We start from the raw sequence: 22,511 nt of genomic DNA on the forward strand, positions 1-22,511 counted from the left end.
CACACAATAATAATCAGCCAAAGAATACAGAAGAGACCAACAGTGTTTTCATTCATATATAATTCTTCTAAAATCGAAATCTTTATTTCGTAGATGTATGTGTGGTACACAGTCAGCACTGAAATGATCATAACACTTATCACATGTCCATTCAGTACATTTACACGTTGTATTAACCTTTGACACAAAACCATGTGGTGATTTAGATCACATTTTATCATCAAGTAGCTAACAGTGCTTATGCAACATCCACCACAGGCGTCTAGCTAAGGGCTGACAACCAGAAGATAAAGATTAAAGATTTAGTTATTACAAAACTATAGCTTTATGACTTGGCTCCACCAAGCTCAACCTCCTCAGCTACTACTCAGGTAAATCAGCAAATCAGGTTTAAGCTTCACTACACACCAATGTCTATTGCATCACTGAGGCTTTCTCATCTTACACACAAAGTGATTCTTTTTACAGAGCAACCCATGTCAAAAATTAACCCTCTTCTGACTTCTGAAGCAGAAAATAAACAACTTACTTAAGAGGCAACAAACAAACAGAAACAAGAATAGAAGTGAAAACTAGCGCGCTCTAAGGACAGTAGCCACCCACCTCTGGATCACTAGCCAGAATAATCAAAAAAAGACGCTTAAAAGAACATGTCAAAAAATGATAAAACAATGCAATAAAAAGCAAGAGCAGCCAACAGACCAATGATATTATGGTATGTCGATGGACTCTATCTATCGCCTACCCACTACTTTCATCTCCACAGGAAGACAGTCATGTGCTCCTGCCCTTGTGTCGCCCCTGCACACCAATGTGAAATGAGGTGGCCACCTGCCTCATTCCACACAACCTTGCTACCTCAGCTTTGACCACAGCTATATATTTTACAGATTAATGGATCTCCCCCTGCCCCCACTCAGCACCATCTGCCACACATAGATGGTATATAGATGTAATTTGAAATGTGAAGTTTGGCTGTAATATGCTTGAAAACGTATTATATTAATCCTGAAAAAAATCTAACAATACACACATAAAGTAAAGAGATATTTAGAGATTAAATGATGCAGAGAACATAGAGATGAGCGAGTACACTACTATCCGTATCTCCATTATCTCCATTATCTGTATCTGTATTCGTACTTGTAAGGGGCGGGACTTAAACCATAAGTGAGCGTGGTTTTTACTAAAGTTGTATTTTTGGGTTGATCAGAAGTTGCTATATTTATTTTAAATCTCAATATATTTTTTATTTACAGCTTAATTTGTATTACACAAAGGTAAGAAGGGCGCGCCGACCGGAAAAAAAACCTGACCAGGTGAAGAAACAGTGAGAATGAGAAACGAGACGCGGGCTGCATGCAGCACCGCTTCTGTTACAGATCAAGTTTACTCCACAACCCCATATAGTGGGGCAGATTTGAAAAGTTTGGGTTATAAAAGCTATTTTAAAATGACGATGTAGTAGTGTGGATGTCATCTAACTTTTTTTTTTTTTTTTTTTAAATCTCTATTAGGTTAAATGATGATCTTAAGGGACAATGAGAAAGACCCACATATGTGAGTTTTTCATTGTGCTGTACTGTTTTTGTTTTTCTTACAGCTAACGTGTTAAAATAATGTTATAATCTAACTACTGGACAGTGTTTTTTGGATTGTGCCGCTGATTGTTTTCCCCTCCGGTGGGCGTGGCTTTCAGAGTATGACGCACTCCGCTCTGTCTTTATCACAGGACGCCCTGAGGAAGAATCTCCTTCAGCCCGAGAAGGATATTACCTCGCATTACTCGCACTCGTCAAAACTCCTATATTAGTACCGCATACTCGTTTCATCCGAGTAGCCGGCTCAACCCTCGAGGTCACCATTGGAGCTGTTGGGATAAAAGCTGTATGCCTTGTCCTCAGTCCAGTGGCTGCCAAGCAGTTTGTTGGTCTTGCGTGTGGAAGTGCTGTTTAGGGTCACTTTGGCCTCACCTGTTATAACCAGCTCACTGTTCTGCTGTCAGCCTAAGTGACAGAAAAGCTGGGCGTGTGTCTAATTTGGAGTTTTCATAGTTGTGGATTGTTGCAAGCTCAAAGGAGGGTTGAGCCTGTGGTCACAGCAGTGTACCCCCCCAACTTCATTCATTGTCACTTGGTAAATGGTTGGTTGGGAGTATATACAGCGTTTATTATTCATTTAATAGCAATGGAAACTGTGAAACACATCAACTTAGATTAAGTAGTCCAAAAAAAAAACAAAACAACAAAACAAAACAAAACAAACAAACAAACAAAAAAAAAAAACCTAACAAAAACAAAAACAAAACAAACCCAACATTATTTAAATTGGAACCACAAAACAAATTGGCTGTATATTATTTTCAGTGTTCTTTCTATAGAAAGATTCTATCTAGGCTACTCTACCATATAACAGAGGAACTAAATGCTTCATTAAAAAATAATATTATGAATGTATGCTGTAGTATGTATGAATACTGTAGCCTGTAGCTTATTACCTACTTCTACATGTTGTACCTATCCACTGTAATCAGTTGTGTGCTTACACGCAGATTTTTGACAGCACCACTCACTTTTTTTGAACACAGCTGTATCATATCTGATTTGTTTAACACACCTTCAATAAATCGCAATATGTTTCTTAGAAACCAGACCCTGTAATGGTAATGTTTCTGGTTTCATTCCAAGAATTTAACTAATTCTGAGCAAGTTACTGTATGTCAATGTATCAGTGTCGGTAAAAATGAGCTTCATAAAAACAATACTACAGTATCAACCAGATTCACAGCATGTATTACATTTGAATTCATACCCATTTGTTATTGTACAAGGTCCAAGTGAAATGTGTATAATTTTGATGTGTATCAGTTGATATTTTGCTAATTATTCAAAATTTCGCTACCTTTAGAATGAACTTATTTGAATTTATCAAACTGCTTTTATTTTTACACAGAAAACTTAAGGCAAGGCAGAATTATTCCATTGGAGTAGTGCTATAAACCTTTGACCAATAAATTAATGATAATCAACAAATGCCAGTCAGAAAATAGTGAAATATCTGATATTTCCCAAAAAGCAAGTGACTCGTAACTCACAAAAGTTTACAATTGAGAAACTGGAAAGTAAAATGTTTGTCACATTTGCTAAAGCAAATCACTGTTGAACAAATTTTTGCCAATTTATCCGTGAGTCAACTCATAGCCATGTTTGTCCCTTGGTGATCAAAAGTATTTTTATTTTATTTCTCAGGATCCTTCTACTTGAAGTAGTTATTGTGAAATGGTTGGTAAAACTCTGATAATGATCGTTCTTTTTCTTTATTTTTTTTTATTTTTTTTGTTTTGTTTTTGTTTTTGAAGGGGAATGGTGTGGATTCACCTTCCCCAACATCACAGTTTGTACTCTCTGGGATTGCTGGAGATCAGAGCTCGTTGGTGGTTGACCGGATCACTGCAGACATCCTTTCACCTCTAGAGGGAGTGCCGAGTTACTAAAAGTGGGAATGGGAGAGTGGTGTGAGCAACGGCGCGCCTGGGCTGAGGAGAGCTGCGTCAAACCAGCCAAAGTTAAATTGCGTTACTCCCCAACTGCGTCCAGTCTCATTTCAAAATAAAGGCTTAAAAGTCGAAGACATCAGGGGGAAAAGAACCATGGACAATGCAACAGAAGACATTAAAGAAAGTCAGCTGAATCTATTTAGAGCAGGGTCACATATCCTACATTTGCGTCTTTGCAGTATATAATGCCTTCATCAAAGGAACCTTGAAATGGATAAAGATGAACTCATCCCACAAACTGCCAGAGACAGTGGGAATGGGAAGAAACATAGAAAGAGCTGAACAAATGTTGTGTGCATATAAGTGAATAGTTCATTTGAATAAATGCACCAAACAGAGATCTATCAGTGGGTCTATGTCATGGGTGACCAGTACCAGTGATCGATATGAGTGTCCGCCCTCATTTAGACAGACTTCCTTCTCACAAAATATCCTGTCAGCCAAAGGTGGTACATTCTGTAACACTGCCCCACTTCCTGTGAGGGAGTGCTCAAGCCTTAGAACTTATAAAATAGTTGAAGCTGAGGGCAAACCATCTATAACTTCTGATACCGTGTGCAATAAGTTAATGTGCAATAAATTTAGTATATACAATAGCTCAAAGGGGCTTGAGCAATGCAACAGCACACTGTATGTCAGTACTGAAGCACTTTATTACCAAGCACCATATAGATTCTGATAGACCGAGCATTGACAGATTCAAGCACTGTGGCCTCTGATGGGCGACCCCCAGCACTCATTTTAGGGCTCTGTCCTGCCTCTCTGGTTTCTGTATTTAAATGTGTTATTACTGTTATACCAACCTGCTAATGCACTATGGATGCAAATTGGCCGTGGCCATAATCCGGTATGGTTAATGTTCATTGATGTGCACTGTACCTTTTTTCAAATATAAATCAAAAGATAAATAAAATACATTTGTAAACTTACAGAAAACATGATTTTAAATATGTCCATGAAGAGCAAACCTAGATGCTTATTGTGGTCTGATTTTTGAATACTGTGTACTAATTAAGATTTTAAATATGATCCTCTAAACCAGGTTTTTTATCGAGAAAAAAAAAGAAATACATAAAATAATTCTGGTCTTACTGCCAGTAGGTTAAAATGTGTATATCAGCATACACAGTATTCATTGTTAAATTAATTATCAATAATGTATAATAATTCAAAATAATAAATAACATACTTACTTCATCCAGCTAAGTCGTGTGTCTAAAATACTGTTAATTTTACATTTCTGTTAGGATATTGTCCAAAGTCTGTTTTGGCACGATAAGCCTACAATTTCCAAAGTCCTGTTTTTTGTTGTTGTTGTCGTTTTTTATTCAAATTAAAACCAGACTTCACTTTTATTGACTTATTTTGAGACCAATCAAAAATGTTAAGTAATCAACAAATAACAATGTGAAAGTGGTTGCATGGCAGCCCGTTCAAACAGAGAGCGTTTTAAAAGCTGTGCCCACAGCTGAGACATTTCATTTACGTTTGAGAGCCCTGATTTTTGCCCACTAGACATTCAGCAAAAACTTGAAAGTTTGTTCTGAATGACTTTAAGCACATTCACTGTACACTTATCTTTGACTTTAATCCAAAAAGCAGTCTGCTTGGCATCATTCATTTTGACAATGTATAGAAGTTTAAGTTTAAGTCATTATTTAGGTGAAAGCTTCCTATTCAGTATTGATTGCGCCTGTAATCGCTTGCATGTCTTTTAATTTGAAAAGCCTAATCGGAAGCGTGGTGTTCGGAGCCTGTCTTCACGGTGGTGCTCGCAGTCGAGAGGGTCAGGGGGAGGAGAGGCAAGGGAGTGGAGCGAGAAGACGACAGGAGGAGATCCACCACAGGGTGATCACTTTCCCCGGACCATCCCCGGACAGTCAGGCTACAAATGGTGAACCATCCCGGCCGTCTGTCCGGAGGACGAGTACACCAAACCGGATTGTGTGCTGCGGTCCTTTCGGAGGGACAGAAGGAGATGATGATCACGGTGAGTCCTGTCACTCACACTGTGACTGCTGCTGTAACACTGCAGGCCGACATATAATATACATGCTGTGCTGTCACACGAACGTCTCAAACGCTGTTGCATTGGACCGTCTCTGTCACTTACCCGTCAACACACCGTTTTCTTCCCGGACTGAATGTCAGAGCTGGGGACAGTTGCAGTGAGGCCTCTGCTATCACACCGGTGGTGTTTTTTTATTTATTTATTTTTTTAAAGAAAAAAAAGAAAGATACACGATCAGTTAATGTTTTTTTTAAACCAATAACAACACATCTGTGTGAAGGGTGAAGGGAAAAAGAGGATGAGCTGCATCACAGTGCGTTCATGTCTCTTTATAACAGCTGGCAGTCCTGAAGGCTGCTAATGCAGGCTGCATTCAGAGGCTTGCAGGTCCCAACTGATGCTCATAACGATTCAATGATATTTCTTTTTAGGAACAGCTTCTAACTAACCCCCGCCCCCCCTCCGGTTTATACCCTGCTCACCGTTACATGCACACAGGAGGGGGGCAGATGGTGGAATTCAGTGTTATTCTCCGCTCCGGTCCTCCATCCTCTGACTGATGCGGAGGAATGTGCAGCAGCAGTAACATGTTTGTGTCTGTTTATTTATCCCTGTTTGTCAGCACACAAATCCTAGGCTGTTGCCTTGCTGCAGACAAAAGTACATTTGCAAACATAGATATATATATATATATGTATGTGTGTGTGTGTGTGTGTGTGTGTGTGTGTGTGTGTGTGTGTGTGTGTGTAGGCTAATGTAAAAATAATTAATAAATTGTTGACAGACGCGTGTTTGTATCCTAAGTTGAGCTGCCGGACAAATGGTTTCATGGTGCCCGCTGTGGCTGTCACATAGGCCACGGTGTTATGTAACAAGAAGCCTACGCTGTTTGAATGCGGGCCCTCACTCACGGCCTGCCTGTGCATGACATTTATACACCGGATCGCAGCTACCATCCATCCATATGGCCAAACCGGGGCGGGTGAACATTGGGGGAAAAAAAGCTTGCCCCCCCCCCAAAAAAAAAAAAAAAAATCCCTTTCAGATCGGTGCGTACTCTTTGGTTTCCCCTAATTGCCTGATCTGTTTTCGCATCTGTATCATGAGGATGATTCAGAGAGAGACACGGAGCGGTAGCCTCGGACATGTCTGCCTGGAACAAGCCCACAATGAATGACTTTATGCCTGCTGCTTGTGGCCGTAGCGCCGGTGTAGCGGCTGTCCTGCTGAAAATGTCCCCAGGGGGAATAGTCGGTCACCCCCGCCTTCCCTTCTCTGCTTCCCCTCCCCAATGGCTGTACCGTGAGGTGGTGATGGTGTGTGTGTGTGGGGGGGGGGATTACAGCCGAGCACCGTGCAAACATGCACAGAAGCGGCTGCCAGCACCGCGATGATCGCAAACGGGTACGAGCTGGTCGACCTTGTGCAGGGGAGGGAGGGACGCAGCCGGGGATTAGGTGGGAGGAGGAGGGGGGGTGGTTCTCCTTGAATCTTGTCGATCCGCTGCCAGCCGGGAGGAGGGATATGTTGGACTGATATGTTCCGGGGAAGGCGCATGCATGCAGTCAGGATATCGAAAGGAAATTGCTATATTGCATTCAACAGCCCAGCGGGCCTCTCCGGTGAAAACGCCGGTCGAGGAGGCGGCAGAAGCGGCTGCAGCTGCGGCGGCCGCGTTGCGTTTTGCGTTAATCTGTGCACACTGTGGAGCTCAGGGCGTCTTGAGGCCTGCTAAGATCAGCTGGTGGCAGTTGCTCGGGCATATGTGGTCGTTTTCTAATCGAATCAGAAAAAAAGAACAGGACTCATTATAAATGAGTACTCTACCATGCTGTTATTGTATTTACAATTATAAATCTGCTCTAGAGACGACCAGGTCAACATTCACCCTCAACTGAAAACCGCAAAAAAGCCCACTCCAAGTCTCCAGGGACCATCATGGGAGTATTTTTGATATTTTAGGACTATAAGCCGTAACTCCAGTGAAGTCTCCTCAAATAATTAAATCAGTCTGACTTTTTTCTTCTAATACTAAGTATCCAACTGAATTTAGATAGTAACCAAAAAAGTTTTGTCAAAGCACTTAGGCTCATACCAGTTGTGCCCGATGAGGACAGAATCAGCACTGATACACAGTGCTGCATCCCCACTGATGACTGAGCTAATGGTCATCACACACTAACATTTGCCCAGCCCACATGAGCCCCGAAGACACCCCTTTGGCTACATGCAACAGCAACTGATAACAAACAAGACGCATCTGCTCTGCACATGCAAACACGAAGATAACAAAAAAATAAAAAATCAACATACAGCACCAAAACACCCACATATTCAAACAATCTGGGTTACCCGTGATGCCAGACAGAATTTTGGAAGGAAAACTGAGCTCAAGATTATAAAATGGACAAAATTGATATCAGTCACAGACAATATTTTGCATGTAAATTTTATCCAGTAGTTTCATTTCAACACTCGCATCTGTGATATATATATATGTGCTCAGTAATCCTTAGAAGGAAGTGTTGGGAGCTTGACTTGTAGTTATGTCTAAACAAATGTTGGTTTAATCTAATGCTGCCAGGGCCACAGACCCTGTCATGCTGTATATTCCACTTCTCTCTGGATATTTGTCTTGACAGTGTCCTGTTGTCTAGCGGCATTTATCTGTATTTATTTCTCATGTTTTATCATTGATTGTGGTAATAAACAGAGCTACAGTAGATAGGGCCCTTCTTTTATCTTCAGTCCAACCAAGTCAAAAATGGTGTTGTCTGTTTAGACTAGCGGGTGTGTTTTTCCGAGGGGTAAAAAAAAAAAATCAGTTTCACCTTAAAAAACCCAGACCTACAACCTATTTTGGGTCCTATCATCCCCCACACAAATGTGGAAGTAGCTTGTTCTTTTCTGCGGATTGTGCCTCCGTTTTCAAACGAGACAAACTCTCAAGTGCGTCTGGTTATCCAGAAAATTAGATTTATTTGCATTTAGCAGAAAATTTTGTGCTTTTTATTTCTTATCAGATTTGGGATGTAGGCGCTCTCTGGTCTAACAGCTGATTGACAGGGCTAACTCTGGGACAAGCTTCTTCATTAATAGGCGGACTAGCGTCATCACAAGACAGCACACATCCACATTATTATTATGATTTGTTGAGTCTCATCTGATCAAAATTTGTGCCATTTATTCCCATGAACATGGGAACACAGATCACAGATCTATTTGTGCATCTGATTTCCCTGTTTTTTATTTGCAATCAACCTTATGTCAGATTATTATAATTTTTTTTTTTTTCTCCTCTAGACCCAGCAGAATTCGTGGACATAGGCCTAGCAGCAGAAACAGGTCTTCTCAGTAGCCTTGGTCTCTGGTCACCAGCTTTGGCACAAACATCTAGTGCTTTGGGAAGCGGCTGGTGCGCCTTTTGACCTCATCTGGCCTCTGCCAACCCCTCCTTACGTCTTCAAAAAATTCCTCCGCTGGGATAAATGAGTGAACCGGCTGCAAGGGAAAGGGCTGGGACATGCACCAGAACCCCAACAGGTACATTAACAACTCTGTCAGGTGGATATAGGAGGAAATGAGTTTGTGTCCTATGGCATGAAGTATACAGCATCAATATTTGTTATCTGTCTTTATCCTGCTCCTGCACTGACTGGTCCTCTGTGTCCTCATGCAGAATGTCCTGGTTCAGTGGTTTCCTAGTTGCCAGAGTGGACGATCGCAAGACTGCGTGGGGGGAGCGCAATGGCAAGAAGTCCAAACGGAAGGGAGGCTCATCTCTCTGCAACCCACGTTACATGAGCTGTCTGCGGGACCCAGATGCTATGGAGCCCCCTTCTGGAGCCCCCCTCCATCAGCACCACCGAGGAGGGGTGGCGGGGGCCATGGGAGGTGGGGGAAACTTTGGTGTCCGTTGTGGATGGCAGGAGGACCACTATGGTAAAAGGGGAGGCGCTCCTGGGGAAGGGGTAGGGCTCAAATCGGTGGACTTGGGCTTTGAGGATGGAGATCTGAAGGGCAGGAAAGGGGGATGTAATGGAGGAAACGGGGACATGGGTGACGAGGGTCCCAACGGCGCAGCAGGGGTGGTGACGGCTGCGGACTGCTGGCTCAGGGTGGTGCGGGTTTTCCAGTCAAAAAAATTCCAGTCCCGCAAACTGGAGCGCCTGTACCAGCGTTACTTCTTTAGGCTGAACCAGAGCTCCCTGACTATGCTAATGGGGGTACTTGTGATCGTGTGCGGCATCATGCTAACCTTCCACTGTGTCCACGCTCCCCCTCACGTGGCTTATTCATCAGCACTCTCAGTGGCAATGGCGCTTTTCATGGCTCTTATGGTAGTTTGCAACCGCAATGGCTTCCACCAGGACTACATGTGGATGGTCAGTTACCTGGTGATCGGAGTCCTGGTGTCAGTTCAGGTGTTTGGGGTGCTCATGGTGGCGCCCAGGAGTGCTTCAGAAGGCATCTGGTGGTCTGTGTTCTTCATCTACATCATCTACACTCTGCTGCCTGTGAGGATGAGAGCGGCAGTGCTGAGTGGAGCAGTACTGTCTATCATACATGTGGTCACAACCTGGCAGATCAACCAGGAGGACAGCTTCCTCTGGAAACAGGTGGGTGAGGCTTGACACCTGACTGTTTGACTCTTTGTTTGTCACAGCTGACCTGAGCTGACAGTAGTGGTCAACAAGAAGAAACTACTCTAGCAGGTCTGCTTTTGTTTTCCCTTTCTGCTCTATTATCTCAGTGAGTGTGTTTAGGCATTTTATCCCACACAGTTTCTGATTTCATTAAAGTTCAAATTCTATATTTCTGTACTTTAACCTCACAGATCATTGACGAGTCCATCAGTACAAAGCATTTGTCAACTTCAAAATAACTTTATTTTGAAGGATGTGATGATGTCTGCAGTTGATGGAACAACTCAATGTTTTAAGTAAAAGCATGCCTTCATCAGGGTAAGAGGATGCAGTGGAGGGAGAGACGTAAATTATCCTACAAAAGATGGGTTGTGGGCTCATTTACACTCAGCCAATTCTACTCTGCCCCAGCATTAATGAATATACATGGTAGAGAACTTCAAAGTAAGCATATTAAAGTCTCCATTTAGTCATTCAGATGTATTTTTATTAAATACTTTAAAACAGGTTTTATAGACTTTGAAGTGCAACAAGTATTTAATGCATTACTGACAAATTAACACTTTATAAATCAATTGGGAAATAATTGAGCAAACTGTTGCCTGTGTTGGGCATTATTGTCCTGCATCAAGCATCTTTCACCCTTTTTCTGCACAGACCAAATTGTTAATTGGGATAACCCACAGTAAAAGTAATTATCAGTTGAACAACAAACAATTAAATATATTAGGAAACTGAAAATGGCACTCTCTTATGGTGTAACTAGTGTATTGTCACATCCTATCATGTCTGGCTGCATTTGATTTGTCATATTTATGATGAAGTGATATTGTGTGACTTGAACAGCTGATCTTGTGCTGATGCTCCCCAGGAGCTCTACTGTATTTTGTCACAATGTTGTATCTGCATATTTACATTTATTATGAAGCCTATGGTCTTGCTGTGTAGTGTGTAGCTTATGTCTGATGCCAAGGACCAGGGGGCTTACTGAAGGTCAATTTGCTAAAGGAACCCCTCCAACAGGACGGCTCTGTGTGCACGTGTGTGTTCTGTTGTGTGACAGTGGGAGAATACCATGATATAAAGCAGTATCACTCAGGTCTCTGTGCTCCCTCACAAGGGACGCTTTGTATTTTCCTCCATGGGTGGGGTGACGGGGGTGAGGCTAACGGGGGGTGGCACAGCTTTCTGTGCTGCCTTAGCTATTTTACAACTGTGTGTCTCCTTGGGGAAAAGTTATAATGGGAAGACCATTACATGAAAACAAAGGAGGCATATAGGCCTTAATGATTTACTGATTGTCTCTTGTAATGCCTTTGCCCTTGCTATAAGTGCTTAGCAAAGCATCATTTCACATGTTAGCTTGATTTCTCATAAACTTGTGATTGTGTATAATTAATTAATTAGTGAAGTACAAGGCTAGGGTTGGGGTTCGTGGGAAACCAGTAACATCATCCAAGACATACCAGAGTATAATCCATCAAAGGTTCCCAGAATGCTTGGCATTGTTACATGAATCACTGTCATGAGATAGCTGTAGCCCAGTCATGCTGTTTATTCCCGAGTTCTTCTTTGCACTTGGTGACACAGTAACACAGTGTCATCAATCACCACTTCACACTTGCGTACAAGTGTTTCCTCTTTCTTCAATAATTCATTAACTTGACTGGGTTTAGATTGTGATAAAGCTGTGTGGGAGGAATGATAGAAATGCATATCCCCTTTTCTGTGTGGCTTTGTTCCACATCAGGTTTAATCAGGGATACTTTGAAGGAATCTGTGCAGCAGAGTTTAGTTGAGAGGTGACTTTCAGCAGGGACAGAAATGAATGGTGTGTGTGAGTGTGTTTAATAACAGCAATTTTTGATTGCTCTGTTAATGGTTTTATGAATATGTTTTTTAAAAGCAGTAAAAAAATATTCTCATGACCTTACATGACCGTTTGAAGCGATTAGTTTCGTCCAACTGACAGACCAAAGCCAGAGTCAGTTTAGTCTGACATATGACAAAATAAGCCCTCATGTGCTTTCCAAAAAATTTTAATTTTACTTTTATTTGTAACTCATACCTCACGTACAGTAAAGTCATAAATGACTTAGATATGACATCCGTACACAGAAAACATGGACTGTACCTCCAGCTGCTCAATTTATCCGGTTGGAGAAATACAGGGCAAAGGGTCAGACGTCATTTGTCACTATGACCTCACTTTATCGGTGTTGCCGAATATGGGTCAGTAGAACTGTGTCAAACTGAAATGCCCCACATAGCAGTGTTAAGGATCATTTAAAAGCTGTCAAACAGGTTGTCTTAATTAATTTTTTTTCTATGAACAGTTTTCTTCAGTTAGAACCATTTAAGTCATTTCATGTGAGAGATTTTATGCATTTTTTGTTTTGATCTTTCACCAGATTTTAATTGAGTGGATATTAACTGTATAAAGATGATGGCATCAATTATTGTGATTAGTCTGATCTCATCCACAGAAATGATAATGTATGTAACCAAAACACAGGTGCAGAGGTCACTTTCCACTGTACATTTGTAGAATGAGGTCAGGACTGAGCATGTCCAGCAAGTCCAGCATGCCTCAACCTCCTGAGAGAGTAGAGTCGCTGGTGGGCCTTCTTAACAATTCAGGTGGTGTTGTTGCGCCTGGTGAGGTCATCGGTTAGGCGTACGCCCAGGTACCTGACACTGGAGACCATCCCAACAGCTGTTCCTCTGATGTGCTGAAATCCTTAGCCAACTCCAGTGTTTTCTTCACAGTGTTTTCTCTGCACCAACCCTCTTGGTGTTCCACCTCCTGTCTGTATGTGGACTCGTTGTCAATTGTTGTTGTTGATGCAACCCACCACTGCTGTGCCGTCTGCAAAATTAACAATATGGCAGCTGGGATGGATTGCCATGCAGTCGTATGTCAGCAGGGTGTACAGGATGGGACAGGATGGGCACACAGCCCTGGGGGGAGCCGGTGAGGCGGGAGATGATGAGGTGTTGTGGACTGTCTGTTAGAAAGTCCAGGACCCAGTTGCAGATGGAGGAGCTCAGTCCAAGTGTGTTTAGTTTTGTCACCAGAGTGTGTGGTATTATTGTGTTAAATGTCAATGTGAAGTCCATGAAGGGCAGTTGGACATACTTACATAAGTCCTTACTCTCCAAGTGGGTGAGGGCAGTGTGCACCTGTGATCCACAAACAAAATGGAATCATCAGTGGATCTCTCTCTCTGATAGGCATATTGGTGCAGGTCCACAGTGACGTCGACATGCTTTATTATGTAGGCCGTAACCAACCTCTGAAAGCACTTCATGACTAGTGGGGTGTGGACAATCAGCCAACAGCCATTCAGGCCTGTCACTGTGGAGCTTTTGGTGACGGGGATGATGGCGGCCTTTTTCAGACAGGAACATCAGCCTGTGATAGTAAAATGTTATAGATGTCCGTCAGCACCTCAGAGAGCTGATGATGACGTTTCAGTAATGGTGATATGGTCTTAAAACACATTTCTGATATTTTGATAATTATGATTTCCAGCGTCTTTCTCTGACTGAAGTTCATTACAGGATTCTGTTGCCACTTCATTACTTTCAGAGCTACATCAGTGTGTGAAGACATGCTCACAGGCACGCACCTTGTACAGCTGAGCACTTCAGTGCTCAGCTGTACAAGGCTTGGCTTCGACATGGTGTATTTTAGCAGCGAAATTTGTACCCCTGACCGTAATTCGAATGTGATTGAATGAGCTTCCACAAGTCAGAATTTTGGAGAAAAAACAGCTCATATGATGACATTCAGTGACATGGAAGCAGTTGTATACTGAAGAGCAGGTAAACTTAAGTTTTCATTTGGCTGCTAAATGTGCCGGAGAGAAGCCATCTAACAGCAGCAACACATGAAATGTGTCTCACTGCCTGAAGATAGAGCAATAAGAAGTTCAAGCCAGCCTGTACCTAAAACATCATCACCACCACCCCTCATGTGCTGTTATTGCATCTCACTCTTTTTTTTCTGGCTTTTGTAACTTCACTGAGTAGTTTTCGTATTCTTTATTATGACTGAAGTACTTTTGTTACAAACTATTTACACAAGAATAAGATAATCAGCCTATTTTGCAGTTTTAAGTTAGTTTAAAGATATCAATATTGACAAAGTCAAGGTTTAGTAAAAGTCAAGAGTGCAGTGTTTAACAGGCTATTTGTGTAATTGGAAACGTTAAGGAAAAGCCTTCCACAAAAATATATGCTGAAAACAGTTGTGTAAATACAGCACCCGTAATACTGATGCTCCCAATATATTCCATAATGGTATTACAGAAATCTCATAAAAAAGGTTTGAAGGAGATTACACCATGGTTGTATATAAAAATAGGGTTAGTTGATTTTTTAGCCCAGGGTTGTCTGTTTTTTATTTACTGATTCTCACAGAATCTGTCATGTTAGACCAGCCAAGTCTCCATCTCGCAGAAATCTTGACGGTATCTGTGTGCTTTATGAGGAGTATTTTCATGGTCAGCTCTTAGAAATTTATGGGCCTTAATCTCTTCAAACCTTTCAAAAACACATGCAGTCCATCTGGTTGTTTCTTAAGCTGTATTGCTCTTGGCGTTGGTAGGTGTGTGTGTGTGTGTGTGTGTGTGTGTGTGTGTGTGTTTTTACAGCTGCATACAGCCGAATAAAGTATCTGTCTGGAGATTCCCTCTGCATATTGTACTGTACATATTCACACCATAAACTACAGTACCTACTAGTTTGAACTGCCTTGTTTATGATTTCAAAACACCTGTCTATTATAGTTTATGATCTCCTGACATCCTGTTACATGTGAGCTGTTACTAGGACTCCTCAGCTGAAATCAATTAGCCTCAGCGATACTGTGCACATGTGCATGTCCCACCCAGTCACCCATCAGTACGCACGCACACACACACACACACACACAGTCATGCTTTGCTATAGTTGACGCCTTCTCTTATAGTCTCTTTTGAATATTGCAGACTGGCTGCACTTTGTTTTTCTTTAGAAAATAACATCAGAAGTCTATTGTCTTTTATCTTATATGTGGGTGGCTAATTTAGTGGGAATACTGACATGTACTGTACATGCTTCTGTCCAGGATAAAATTATAAAAAAGCTACAAATAGCTTAGGATGAACATGAATTACACAATGCTCTATTGGGTTGCACTATGTTCTGTACGCCTGCACATCACTGCTGATGCACTGAAATCTTTAGATTTTGTGAGTCACGCACAAAGGATGCACTGTGGTTGTGCATTCTTCATCCCTGCATTATTTGCTTTATGGCCCCTGACAATCACTAGCATTGTTGTGTGGATGTTGTTGACACGGCGCAAGAGGTCAAAGACTGGTTCCTAAAAATATCCGGCCCTTGGCGTTTCTGCTGAAGCCTTGCGTCACATGGAACAGTCTTATCAGAGCCTGCGTCAGAGCAACAGGCAGGTCACTCTATCCCCTTTTTTCAGCGCACACGGGCCTCCATTTTCACAAACCCTGGAAAACACACATAGGTGTAGAGGCTCCTAATGCTGAACCTTCACAGATGCTGGACTGAATTCTTTATATTTTTCTTTTTTTCAGTAATGGTGCATAAACTACTTCTTTTTGTGGTGGATCTCTGATCTTTGGACACATCAGAGATGGTGAACCCCTAAAAGCCCATTAAACAGCACAGAGGACATGTGGACTCTGGGTCAGGGGATAGCTGATATGTTTCACTAGTCTCCTTGTCAAGCTCACACTAAGTGTTTTGTATTCATTAGATAAGATAAGGGAATAAATTTCAATAAAAATGTGCTGGTTATGTAGTAAAGAGCTTAGTTTACACGCAAGTCCACTATGGTCTCACGTCAAACTCTCCAAATGGCTGTTTACTCAATTGTCTTTTTAATTTCTAGGATGTTATACAGAGAATAAATGTAGTTCAATCAGAGCAAAACTTACACCATATCAGCTATATCAGCTGTTTACAGTTTCACAGCAGTTCTTCGTGCTGGAGTAACCTTGTATGCTTTGAAATGGAGGACTAGGTTCCCAGTGGAGGAAGTGTCAGCCTACGATGATCATCGGTGCAAAGCTGCAGGTATAGAATAAGACACCCAGTATGAGGGAAGGAGATGCAGTGAGGCGAGAATCCGATATTCTCCCTACGCAGTCCTTCCACTGCCTCCTCGATAAATAATTTGTGAGTTTAACGCAGCAGCAGCATTTTAACGAGGATACCTGTCACATGTGCACTTAGCTCTGGACAGGGATGGGAGCTGACTGATGGGACGCACAACAACAACTAAAAACAACAACAAAGCTTTACTCAAAGGCTTAAAGGTTTAAACACCGTGGATATAATATGATGCCTCAGATCCTAATTGTTTCATTGAGTCAACAGTTTCTTTGGACATTGCAATTCTCAAACTAGTGCAATCTTTAAATTTGTAACAACTTGTGTGTCTCTGTTTGTTTTTTGTCTTCCCCACATGCTGCTGTTACACATGTGAGCTTTGTAACCCTGCTGCTGTAGCCCAATGTAGTGAATAGACAGAACATTTGAAGTGTCCAAAATGAAGGGCAAAATAAATTTTTCATAATTATTGTTGGAATTTTTATTTTGATCTGTGGACCAATGACAGCACTGAAAAATTAGTTATCAGTTTAGCATCAGTTCTGAGAATGATGGAATGGAATAAACAGCATCACTAAGTGTTTCACTCAGCGCCCATGTTCAGTCGGTCCACCAGTTGCCATGGAAACAACTACTACTCAAGTAGCTGAGGCCCAGTTCAGCCTGCTGATGTACAGTTTGGTAACTGTTTCTTCAAGTAAAGATAAAAAAAAAAACAATCAGGTCAAAATTGATTTTTGTCGTTTACGTCTCCTCCTCAGATTCTGAAAGATGTTGGTGGGGGTTTATGCTTTCTAGACATGCTGCTGTTTGCCTGCTGGAATGGCTTCATGACTGTCATGAGACAGTCCCTCATTTATAATGGTGGTGACAGAAGAGAGTTCATATGAGTGGAGGTTGGTGGGGAATTAAGAGGGAGGGATGCACAGGATGTTGTTTGCATGTGGTCTGGTTCAGGGAAGCTTATCTCTGGTCGGCTCGCTATGACTGTGCGTGTTTGCTGCTTGACTGCTGTGGAAACAGTGCAGGTTGAGTTTTTACAACAATGTCCACTGTACACTTCTTAAAGAACACTTGCTTTGTTGAATGATTGGCCCTGTATGCTTCTATAAATTTAGATTAGTTTCTCTTTCTGGCTCACATAATTAGTTTTATTGGTAAATAGAACTCCTTTATATTCCTCTAACATAATTCATGACATAATTCATGTAAGAGGATTTTTGTGTAAGCAGTTATAAATGAACCTGTTGTCTGTCCACAGTTGATTAAGCATAGAAGCCTTCCAGGAGTGTTTAATTTCCCCAAGAATCTGTATTTTTGCATTTTATTTTTTTCTTTAAATTGAAACTGTTTTGAGTCCCCAATGCCAGAATTTTTCAATAGTCATACTTTCCCCACCAAAGTCACACCCATCTGGTGGCCAATAGAAATGTGTGTCTAGTTATGTAGTTATTTAGTGTTAAGGCCCCCAGTAGGCCCCTTTCTATGCTTACACAGAGATGACTGAGGAATAAGGCCCGCGTCATCAGGAAAACTGGCTCTTCATTATTTATATAATGTGTAGTGTCTTGCGTTTCATTGCACAGTGTCTGAAACATTTAAAGAAATCTAAAATTACTGGAAGAAATGCAGAAAAATAGAATTATTAATTGTAGATGTGTGTCATCAGACATACTTTTATGACGAGGGTCCAAAATCTAAATTTAATGTTGGACTCTGGCTAGTCTTGTTAGGTGGAAAAGGATATTTATCTGTATATTTACACAAGCCAACATATCCGGCATGTAAGTGCTTGTAAAAAGGTATGATGGGACACTGATGTGGGCAGAGATCTCAGATGTTGCTCCAAGAACCTGCTGGATCTGTGTATGTGTGTGTGTACATCACAAATAAGAGAAAAGGTTTAGCATTTTGTGGCCTCACATTACAACGTTACAAGTTTGTTTTGTTTAAGTGACACTGCTTCTTGTCAGTTGCAATGATGACACGGTTTAGAAAGTAAAATGCCTTCAAAACATTTTATTGATATTGTTTTGGAAATTTCCTGCAAAATAATTTCCAGAGAAAGGATAAGACTTTGCCCTGTTGTTCATCACCAATTTATTTCAGTCATTTTCAGAAATGAAAAGACTGGACAGGTTACTGTGTTCTCTACAGCTTAAAAGTTTTTTTAGGGGCAAGACATGAAGCCTGCTCTCAGTGCTTCTCACCTCCAGACAGCACATTGTATAGACCAACCGAGTGAGTGAAGGAGACCAGTGAGCAGGTGGGGCTTGACTCTTTTTTATCCGTTGATGTGGTTCTGGTCATTTCAGATAAGGGCAGTGTGAGCTGTGTGTAGACATGAGGCTCAGGCTGAGTACACAAACCCAGCAGCTGCCTGGCACTGCACACATACATACACGCACAGACTCTGTATCAAAGGCTAAAAGTGACAGTGAGTGTGAGCAGGGGTGTGAGGGGGCAGGAGAAAATAGACGGAAGAATATGGAAATAAATAACCAACACTCTCAGGGATAGATAAGGGCGAACCTACAGGATAGATTCTTGTATTTTGTCATGGGTAGAGCACTGTCATTGTGTTTTTGGTGCTAGAGTGTGTTTTACAGAGCCTGATCTAACACAGATGTTTTAAGGAGTTCCAGATGTTCCTCAAAGACCAATGAGCTTTGGCTTGCACTCTCACTGGCCCCGTTTCAACAACCATATCTCATCAATCATGGCGCCCTCTGGAGAAAAGGTCTTAAATTCAGCATCTTATTCTCCACAAGGTTTACAGGACAGTGCTGTTTAGCTTAATGATTTACTCCATGCCATCATGAAATATTGTTCTCATTGTATTTAAATGACCTCCATAGTCTACGACAGCTCTAAGCTATTTGAAATTAAGCAGTGCTGAAAGCATTAGTCAGTTCATTGACAGTTTGTTAAACCCCTTGCACAAGCAATCTTTGTACAGTGTAGAGTTGCAACCAATGATTATTTGTATTATCAATTCACCTGTTGATTATTTTTGATTAATTGTATAGTTTGTGTATTGTAAAGTAGTCAAAATTGTCCATTTTCTTTATTTGCTGTTTATTTGATTGTCTATCAGCTAAAGAGCTATATACCTGACCACTGCTGCTCTAGTCTGATGGTTACAATAACTAGCAGTGAGAAATAATCACTCATCAAGAGTTTTAGAGTTGGTAAAGTCTTTTTTCTAACCTCACCAAAACCAACACCTGAAGAGCACAAATGTACGGAATAGATCAAACAGTGGATTTGTTTGTGAGCAATCATTTGCATGTCTCAAAAACTTACTACTGCCACCACTCTGGGACAGTGGACTCAAGTGCACGACTCAGCAAGGTGGTAGGTTCCAAAAAGCCAAGTTTATTTACATAGTCCAAAGTCATAGTCAGGCAGGGCAGGGTATAAAACACCAGAGTAGAATGCAGACAGGGATAGGCAGAGGGATGGCCTCTTTGGGCCATCAAGGCAAGGATCAAGAACAAGAACATGACAGAATTCAGCAGGAAAAGGCTGGAATACTTGACAAGGTGAAAAAGACAAACATTAATACACACATTAAGCACAAGACTATATACCCAAGGGAAGGTGAGACAAAGAGACACCATTGCAACCAACAAGGGCAGGGCTGCTGTGAGGAGAACACAAGGGCAAGATGTCATGGCACCTGAAACGAGAGGAGAGGTAAGCACAAAATAAAACAGGAAGACAAAAAGTGCATGATCTAAAACTAAAACATGAACGGGATGAATCATAACAATTACTGAAATATTACCAGTATGTTTACCTGATGCTCTGTCCTAGTGCTGTGCTTTTGCCCAGAGTTTGGCCTTAAATTGACATTTGTGAATTGATCGACAATGCTGTTGCAATGGCTTCATTTTATTTATTTTTGTCTGAATATATGGACAAATTGGCACAGTTACAAGTGTGTTTTGGGCCACCTGCGCAGTTGTTTCACCCTCCCCTAAAAATAATTGTCATTTGCAGTGATATGAAGTTGCAAATATAGTGTATGTAGAATGTTCTCACTGTGGAATGTCAGTGTAATTATCTTGAAGGGGACCCCCCCCTTCACTTTTCGGCTGGTATATTACTGCACCCTCGATGAACCTGGGGGGAGTGGACCTCAGGTCTTTGGAGGGAGGCCGTGGAATGTGGGTGATAGTTGCTAAGTGAAAACTGCACTGCCATCTCTGATAATTCACAGTCTCGGTGGGTGTGCGTCTTGGGCCAGCACTAAGCAGAACCTGAGAAAGAAAAAGAGCGAAAAAGTCAGCAGTGAGTTATATATAAAATCACCACATCCCTCTCCTTAATGCAGAATGACTGCTGGTTTCAGAATGAACCCTCTAACAGGATCATTAAGTAGAAGATGTGAACACAATACCTGTGTACACATCATGGAAATTTTGTTTTTCCAACAACTCTAACACTGACTAAAGGAACTGGTCGAAAGGAAGTGTAGAGCCCTTTTTGTATGTGTTGTGTGTAAAAAGCTTTTTTAATTCCCCCTGATGTGTCTGAAAGAATTTAAAAATGTGGATTTAACACAAATTTACTCTTTCTGTCAACTTGTTGCATGTGCTCTGAATCAAGTAGTCCAGTGGCAATACCAGATGCCAGAGGAAAAGGCTAAGATCTTCACTAACCTTCTGTGTGCTCACAGTTGCACACTCACCTTCCTGTGATCAGCGCCTTGGTGTTGGGTGTTGGCTCAGTATTGTTAAGTGAGAGCAGGATGGGGAGATTAAAGTAGGGGGCAGGTCACCTACTGCTGTGCTGAGAAAGAAGAAAGAGACTGCGACTTTGCACAACAGAGAAAGCCTTAGCCAGTCTGATTAAGATTGTGTGGTTTGAAATGGAATTGGCCTATAGTGCTGATGATTAGTCACATCCTACTGTCTGTCTTTAAGAGGATTATTTTAGTTGCTTCACTGCCGCAGCAGACTCATTTGTTTTTCTGTTGTAGTTTTTCTTTTATGCCCCACTTGGACAACGTTCACATATCATCATCTTTTAAGTTAAAATAGTAAACCTTTTCCCAAAAAACTGGCTTATTTATATGCTGAGCAAAGTCAGAGCTAAATTATGATTGATATTAATCTATTTCTCTAGCCATCTGGCTAATACAAGTTTGGTTTAGATTGGTTTTTGGACTTCACTGACTGACTGGCTTCTATCTTTAGTGTGTTTTTCAAGCTAAAACCAGCTCCACATTGTTAGCAAAAGTGAGGCTGAGAGCAATGAGAGTGAACCATAACATGACAGATGGGATGGAAAAACCAAAACCTATAACTAAAAAATGCTAAAAAGCCAAGTGCATAATCGGGTAATAACAATGAGGATTCCTCACAATGAGTGATTTATTTCATATGCAAGTAGCCATCTTGTAGCATGCTGTTAAATGTTCCATTTGTGCTTGTTCTCCTACATTGTTCTGTTCTCTTTGAACTTGTTCCCAGACTAAAAAGAAGACTGATGGCCTTAAAAGTCAATGTTTATAGACTCACTGTCAAGACCACAGACTTCCTGCTAAAGTAAATACCCAGTGTTCTAAATCCATCATAAAGGTGGAGAAAAATTATAAATAAAGTTTCTGAGTATTCCACTAGCCCCCCGACACCCCGTCCTCTCCTGTCCTTGTCTAACGCTCATCCAGCACTTCTAATTTTGAGACAGTAGCTCCAGAGTACTTTCATGACACATTGAGTGTTTGGATGTGCACGGGGGGTATGGTGTTGCTGCTGAGTCATTACCAATGATGGGCAGAGGGTTACCATTGGTAACTTTGCCAGTTGTGTTTTTGGACATGTGTGTTCCCTAACTTATACCACCACTGTCATGCACACGGATCTCCACTCTTTTTTTCCATCAATGTTTAGCCATGGCAGCGGCATGTCTCTCTGCATTCTCCTCCCCATCTCCTACTACTATAAGATACTGTAACATAATAAGTTATGTTGAGGAATCTCAAAATACTATCTAATTCAGCATTATAATTTTTTTTCAGTTGTTGGAGAGTTGAACTTTTATAATTTTTCAGGAAAACCACAAACTTAAGTCATTCCCAAAATGCAAGTAGACTCATTGATGAATGATTGATTGATGCACCACCAAAGGTCATCTTTGTGTCTTATTAATTGAT

The 22,511-nt window shown here is 41.4% G+C and overlaps 1 protein-coding gene across 2 annotated transcripts in view; it reads left to right on the top strand.

Annotated features, from left to right (window-relative positions):
- The first annotated feature begins 5,357 nt into the window (after positions 1-5,357).
- The window catches only part of LOC115046212 (adenylate cyclase type 6-like), a 36,642-nt gene continuing 19,488 nt past the window's right edge, over positions 5,358-22,511 (top strand). Inside the window, exons 1-3 of one of the 2 annotated variants that reach the window (XM_029506442.1) lie at positions 5,358-5,546; positions 8,871-9,110; positions 9,247-10,186. In XM_029506442.1, the coding sequence (XP_029362302.1) occupies positions 9,091-9,110; positions 9,247-10,186 (960 nt within the window). In that variant the 5' untranslated portion in view covers positions 5,358-5,546; positions 8,871-9,090. Of the gene's footprint in view, positions 5,547-8,870; positions 9,111-9,246; positions 10,187-19,963; positions 20,048-22,511 lie in introns of those variants that run through there. The other variant, XM_029506443.1, reaches the window with a different exon arrangement.

This window comes from Echeneis naucrates, chromosome 7 (assembly GCF_900963305.1).
Source record: "Echeneis naucrates chromosome 7, fEcheNa1.1, whole genome shotgun sequence".
Taxonomy (NCBI): domain Eukaryota; kingdom Metazoa; phylum Chordata; class Actinopteri; order Carangiformes; family Echeneidae; genus Echeneis; species Echeneis naucrates.